This window comes from Tupaia chinensis, unplaced genomic scaffold (assembly GCF_000334495.1).
Source record: "Tupaia chinensis unplaced genomic scaffold, TupChi_1.0 Scaffold000272_1, whole genome shotgun sequence".
In the NCBI taxonomy this organism is placed as follows: Eukaryota; Metazoa; Chordata; class Mammalia; order Scandentia; family Tupaiidae; genus Tupaia; species Tupaia belangeri.
The window spans coordinates 1,566,231-1,573,012 of NW_006159754.1; the positions used below are offsets into that span (position 1 = coordinate 1,566,231).

The window sequence follows — 6,782 nt, forward strand, 5'->3', positions numbered from 1 at the left end:
ATTATTTTGAGCAACGTTATATACAACTCAACAGATACAAGGAAATAATGGACAACTCCTTAAAATGCTGGAGCTAAATCACAAAGAGTAATTGGATAATGTAGACAACTCCCAATACAGTATTATTGTTTATTCTTGTGTTCAACATTAAGTGATATATAAAATCCAACTGAGAACGGCAGATCAAAGAACTGTGCTTTTGTCTTGAACCAGACTTGGACAACAGTGAGATGAGTATTTAATTAATTGTGCTTTTCACTTATTTGTGCTACCCATTTCCAGTTACAAAATTTACATCTGTGCCTCTGGGTGCTATTTCTTTTAAGTACAGCATAATACTAGGCATCCTTTAAAATAATTTCCTATTAATTATAAAAAGTACGCTCAGGTAAGAACTCTGCAAAATCATTTTAGAAGAAAAGCATCAAATATTCAGGGAACTTTATTTTTAAAGGGTTAAACCAAATAAGACACAGCTTTCATTTACCCAAACATGCAAACTCCAACCTGAGTATAAAATGCACTCAATTGGGAGATTACACATGGACTACAAAGGGAATGCAATTTTACACGTGTGGAACGAATGCCGGCTGTAGCAGTTTAACAGTCAAATCGATCACAACATTGTACATTAAAAGAACAAAGACCATCTTAAAGCCAATTATCTAGAGTAAACCAAGGGAAATTCTGATATGGAATGATTAGACTCAAAGCAAAGAATAAGGCACCTGCTATGAATTTAGAGCAATAATTTTCATTTTTTTTTAAAGTTACAATAAAATAGTTTACCAAGCTACTTGTTTCAAAGAGAAGCAAGTACAAGGATTGATTTACTGGGTGAGAAGGGCAGGTGACAATTCGGTTAGAAACCTGCTGGCCCGGGGTCAGCTGATTCCTTCCCCACTCGAGATTAGCTAACGTTTTAAATGTCATTAATCACGCCTCTCCGGAACTCCCCCCCCATATTTGAGGGTATCAGAAGCCCTGTATGAGGTTTATACTGTGTATAGACTAGGTAGCAGATTTCCCTTCTGTTCCTCTTATAACAGCTTATTTTAAGAGACATCCTGAGGCAACGAACAAAGCAAACATGAGCAGCTTTCTTTCCAACTCACTGTGACGTAGACACTGCTCAGGCTTTTCTTCACGAAGGTATGGCTGAGTAAATATAAATTGCCAATACTTGCAGTTTTCAATAGGACTAGAAAACCTAAAACCTGCTTTATCACCCTTACCATTAGTAAAAAGAAAATTTGATCAACTATAATCTATAAAATCATACAACAAAGGGAAGACTAAGGATTGATCCTGATCAGTAAATCCATTTAATTCCAGATGCTACTTTACTCTGACGTATCTGGTACCCTAACAGTATTTCCAGAATACTAGAAAAAGCATTTCTAAACTAAGTCTAACTTTTTAGTCAATGTGCCTTTTTTTGGTATTAAAAGTGCTACTAACATACTAAGATTTCTTATGGCACGTTGGACTCCACAGTGTGTCCTGACGAGGCATCCAGTTTTAGTTTCTGTCCCTCAAATTTTGTCTAGAATAGGAAGCCCCTGTGGCAGAGTAAACTTATCCTCGTGAAATGATTCATGGGACATTAAACAAGCCTTCCCTGACTTCACTCCACCATGGTAGCTTTTGATATAATTGAAGTGACCACGTTACAAAATGCTCAACTAAAATTTTTTTTTTTAACGGTATCTTAGATTATTAAACTTATTCATGCAAAATCCAAGGTAGTGTAATAGAAACGATATTGTTAAAACAGACATTGTGGCTATAAGCATCTCCCTCTATATTAGGCATTTAGAAGCTTTTAAAGATTTTTAGGTGCTAAAGGTCGTGGGAACACTAGGCTAACTTTGCGGATGTTCCTTTTATAAGCACCTGATTACAGGACAGTTACATGACCCTATAAGGGAGTGTGCTTTCAATCTGAGAGAGTAATAAAGTGCCTAGCTATATAAAACCTAAGATTCCAAATTTTAAATTAAGCCAACTGCGTTTACATGGTAGGGTAAACAAAATCTAGACCCTGTCTACACAGATTTAATCTAATTATCCATATGGCATACTGTTTTAATAACCACATTAAAAAAAAAAAAACCTTACTGACTGAATAAGTAGGGTCCACTACTATAGCTTAACAATCAAATTTTATTGCTTTATTCATGTGGTGCTTTTGCAAGGCACTGTGGTATGGACTAGAAAACTTGGAATGACTTGTGAAGAAACCTTGGAATGACACATGAAGGATGATATGAAAGTCATTCTGAGGCAGGATGCTTTACTAAATTGTTTTTAACCAGGGTATCAAACATCAGGAATGAGTTCAAGTTAAAATTCACAGGAGAATGGAAACATCTTAAGGTCAGTCACTTCACATGCCCATCCTGATACTTTGAATAATCTGGAAAATTGCTGTAAAGAGAAAAAGGAAATGTTAAAATAAGCTTTGAATAAAACACATGTCTGGCAACTGACAAGTATCTATTAAGACAGATGAAGAATCGAAGGGTACTTCTACAACTCTTTGCAAATGCCAACTAACTTCATGGTAATAAGACAGGCTTATATCTTAATAAAGGAAACAGATGTTTATAAATTACTACTTTCTTAAATCTCAGTTTCCCTGAATTTTATATCTAAGTGTCCAAGAGAGCTTGCAGGCAAGTAAACCTTCTAGAAAGAATTTAAAGCATCAAAGCAAACAGGTTTTTCTAACATAAAATTATTTTGATTTATCCCTAAATACTTCAGCATCCCCTCACAGCCTGCCCTCTAACATACGTGCCATTTCCTCATTTTCGCAAAGCTGAAATTCAATAATCTTTAGGTTATATAAACTGCTTGGCTCCTGGCCATTTATCAGAAAAGGTTCCAATTGGTACATTCGGGAGAAAAGCAAAGTGAAATGTTAAACAAAAATCTCAGTATAGTAGAATGTGGAAAACAGAAACATCGACTTCAATATTAACAGCTTGCATATTAAGATAATAATGAAGAAAGGCATTGTGTAATCCATTTGCAGAGGCTCTCACAGCAGGCTGCCCTGATAACTAATTTTTCTTAGCATATGTCAAATGTTTCTTTCACGGATCTAAAAATATCTGCCTCACATATTGAATTGCCAGATACATTTTCTCTTCGTGAATTGATTCTTCGCACTAGCTTTACTTTATGAAATAGACCCAATTTTGACGTAAAGACATGAGATTCTGGGACATGTTAAATCAAGGTCTAACATCCACGTACACGATGTTCATAATCTCTGCAAAGGCACTGATAACGGGGTCGTAAAACGTTCTAAATTCTCGTTTTGTGAGTTGTTGTTTTTTTTCTTTTCCTTCTCGTTCGGTCTTAAATTCTTCCCACTTGATCATTACCAAGGACCTGACCTGCTTTCTGATCTCCCATGAGCACAAATCAAGCTGGAAGAAGTTTCTGGAGCACTATTCTCTGTGCATATGTGGGACAAGTCATTCGGTTCCGATGAACCAGAATTATGGGGAGCTCTGGGCAGGTGGGCAGAGAACTAACGCGGGTAAGACTCACCACTGATCTGTCACCACGTCATCCCAAACCCTTCTCCCAACACCCTACTCGATGGGAGCCCCCAAAACACTTACCAGAGCCACAAACAACAAAAATGAAGAGAGCCAATAACCAGGGTCCTACAGACGCCTTCTCTTCGGGGGCATTTCTCTGCAAAAGGGAAAATCCACTGTTTCAGATGCAGAGAAGTCACTGGGACCTCGCGCTCCCACCGCCTGCACTCCGGGGCTTCTCACTCACAGGTGCCCCCTCCATGCTCGACCCCCCACCCCACCTTAGCGTGGGGTTTGCAGCCTCGAGTCCCCAGCCCTCCAAGGCAATGGGAACCCGGAGGTGGCCGAGTCTGGGGAAGAGAACTCGATACGGCCCGGGCCTCAGCCTCCGCTGCGGAACCGAGAGGGGCGCCCGCTCTTTCCTACCGAGGTCTTGGCGACGTTGCCGCGCTGGGTGATGTTCTTGCTGTGCTTCTCGTTGGCCATACGAATCCGCTGCTTGGCGACCATCTTCACGGCGCCGTGACCTGCCCCCGGCCACCCCTCGGGCTCGCTCGCTCGCCTCCCCTCCGGCCGCTGCGAGGCTCGGCTCCTGGTGCCCGCGCCGCCGGAGCGAGGAGGTTCTTAGGCGGGGCGCTAGCGACGGCCGCTGGGCCTGGGCGCGACGAGCGCGGGGTCTCACGCCGCCACCCTCGCTGCTCTGGCCGCCGCTGGGAGCGTGGACTGAAAGAGGAAGGAAACGTAACGCAACAGCCGGACGGTGCAGCCCGCCGCCTCGAACACTTCGGGTTCGGCTGCCAACGTCAGCACTGGGCCGGCTCCGCCCCGCGAAACCGCGGGCTCCGCCCGCTGGGGAGGGAGGGCCAAAGCCGACGCGCCGCCCCGCCCGGCCGGGCTGAGCGCTATAAATTGTCGCCCCACAGCTGCGCATGCGCACTCGGGCGGCCGACGCGCCGCTCTCCGCCACCGGAAGTAGGTTGGCCCCGAGGCAGATGGCTCCGGAAACACCAACTCACAGTCTCCTTAGCAGGGGAGACGTGTAGGGGCCGGGTTCGGCCCTCATGAACTTTCACCCGAGCGCACAAATTTCTTTTTCCGGGACAAGATGGCGCCGTCCACGCCACTCTTGACAGGTGAGTTCTGAAGACTGGAGAATCTGTCTCTCCGGAGTGGTTCGCGTTTGAGTCTTTGCCCTTGAGAACTACCGAGGAGCTGTGGACTCTGATAATGTCGTTTCTGGTGGCTTGCGGAAGAGCCACATTCTCCTCTGGCTTTTTTGTTAGCGTGTGGTAATTGGAAGCGAGGCCTCCACCCCTTCGCTTTAGTATTCCCCCATCCCTTTTACTTCTCGTCAACCTGAAAAAAAAAAAAAAAAAAAAAAAAAATAAAAGCTGAGTCAAAGAAAGTAAAACAAAAGATTTTACTTGGTCCAGGACATCACAAAATCCAAGTTGCTTCAGATAACGTGTACCAACACATTACAGGTTTCAGGATGATTTTAAAAGCAAAAGTTACAGATGAGGAGGAGTAGCAAGGAGTCTTGCACAACAGTGATTGGTTTCGTTCTATGATAAGGGAAGCAAAATGACTTCACGGTTACCTGGAAACTGAATCTGAAAAATAAAGGAGGAATATATTTGGTTAATAAGGACATTCAGAAAGCAAAAAGTCCAATGCATGTAGGTAGCATAAAGAGATATTTCAGGTGCACATTCGTAAGAACACCCCAAGATGTGCGTATGTTTTATTTCCTTATGCCACTGATTTAGGTAGACCAGAATCTCCTGCTTTTAGGGGGGAAAAAAATTGGTCTATGTTGGGAATCTGTCAAGTTTTTTAACGTTTCAGTTTGATAATGTGACATTTTAGCATGAGTGACTATCTTGGACTGGTTTTTTGGGCTTGGAGCAGGAGCTTAGTCCAAAACAATGTCCTCCCCAAATTTTTATTTAACAAGGTTTTTCCTTGGGATTTCATCTTCTACAGGAATAAGAGGGAGAAGAACAGAAAGTGCTAGTTGATTACAGACGTTTGAGTGCTGGTGTTAATGGACTCTTCTGAAGTTATTTCGTTTTACAGTAAGGGCAAAATTTAAACATATGGGGCCAGCTGGTGGTGTGGTGGTTAAGGCATCTGGGTCCCACATGGTGGACTGCACAGTTCAAGTCCTAGACCTGGTAGACTAAAACACACCCGGGCGTGTGTATGCATGCCCCAAATCACAAGAGAATGTGGAAGAAGGTATTGCAGTGTGGCCATCCCATTCCTCCAAGGATGATTTATCACTTTCTCTCTTCTATCTCTCCCTGGTGAGTGCATGTCCCCTTTGGCAAAAACCTTAAAAACAAACAAAAAAAAGTGCTTACAGTGAATCCTAATTCTCTTTTAAAAATGATTAGGAGCATGTGTGCACAAGAGAAAAGAGAGGGAGGAAAGAAAGCAGGGTTGGCGGGAGTGAGGCACCCCTGACAGGATCCCTTTATGCTGCATTCCCCTACCCCAATCCTCCAGTTCCTCAGGATATTGGGTGCCTGTGGGTGCTTCCACCTGCTTTCATGCCAACCTAGGGACCTGAACCCATGGTTGGCGGTGTGTCTTCCAGCCTTCAGAGCATTTGCATCACAGCAACTGAGCCAAGGACTCACCTCCTATAATGCCATCATAATGGCAATTAAATTTCAACACGAGGGGCTAGCAAGCGGTGTGGAGGTTAAGGCACTGGGTCCCACATGGTTGACTATGTGGTTTCAGTCCCAGACATAGCGGCTTGAAAATCACGCTGGGCACGTTTACATATGTGCTCAAAATGCCAAGAGGAGAATCCTCCCGAGGGTGATTTCTCACTGTCTGTCTCCCTGGCGGCACACATATCCTGTACCAAAATTAAAAATTTTTTTAAATTTAAAATGAATTGTGGAGGGACCCTCAAAATATAGCATTCTATACTGTACCAAGTTGACCTTTTCAAAATGCATACCTGGTTTTAACAATCTGCTAAAACTCTTCGGGCTCCCAGCATTCATTGGAAACAGGTGAACACGGCTTCAGTATCCTCTTTACTGAGCCCGTTTCCAGCTTTATCTTCTAGCCACACAGGGCTGCTTTTCATTCTGATGCTATGCTCTGCCATTTTTCTCACCGTGGAGTTCTTGCATTTGTTACCGTTCTGTTTGCTTGTTAACTGCTGTTGATCTCAGTATACAAACCATTTAAGGGTTCTTTCCC

General features: G+C 43.3%; 2 protein-coding genes across 5 annotated transcripts in view; one reads left to right on the plus strand and one right to left on the minus strand.

The window, feature by feature from the left end:
- Positions 1-424: 424 nt before the first annotated feature.
- Positions 425-4,237, minus strand: SERP1 (stress associated endoplasmic reticulum protein 1). Its single transcript, XM_006149727.3, has 3 exons — positions 3,984-4,237; positions 3,639-3,714; positions 425-2,430 (listed from the first exon to the last, which is right to left on the minus strand). The coding sequence occupies exons 1-3, from the start codon at positions 4,065-4,067 to the stop codon at positions 2,390-2,392; spliced, it is 201 nt and encodes a 66-aa protein (XP_006149789.1). The 5' UTR covers positions 4,068-4,237; the 3' UTR covers positions 425-2,389.
- A 282-nt stretch (positions 4,238-4,519) lies between these two features.
- EIF2A (eukaryotic translation initiation factor 2A) overlaps positions 4,520-6,782 on the plus strand; it is a 43,371-nt gene continuing 41,108 nt past the window's right edge. For 2 of the 4 annotated variants that reach the window (XM_006149729.3, XM_027772366.1), the window contains exon 1: positions 4,520-4,690. In XM_006149729.3, the coding sequence (XP_006149791.1) occupies positions 4,663-4,690 (28 nt within the window). In that variant the 5' untranslated portion in view covers positions 4,520-4,662. Of the gene's footprint in view, positions 4,691-5,589; positions 5,636-6,782 lie in introns of those variants that run through there. The other 2 variants (XM_014588284.2, XM_027772365.1) reach the window with 1 other exon arrangement.

What these genes read in the sequence shown, in the direction of transcription:
- SERP1 (XM_006149727.3), bottom strand. Translation starts at nt 4,067, where the DNA reads ATGGTCGCCAAGCAGCGGATTCGTATGGCCAACGAGAAGCACAGCAAG. An exon ending in GCAACGTCGCCAAGACCTCG is followed by an intron (nt 3,715 to 3,983) that starts GTAGGAAAGAGC and finishes TCCCTTTTGCAG; the next exon opens with AGAAATGCCCCCGAAGAGAA. An exon ending in TTTTGTTGTTTGTGGCTCTG is followed by an intron (nt 2,431 to 3,638) that starts GTAAGTGTTTTG and finishes TTCTCTTTACAG; the next exon opens with CAATTTTCCAGATTATTCAA.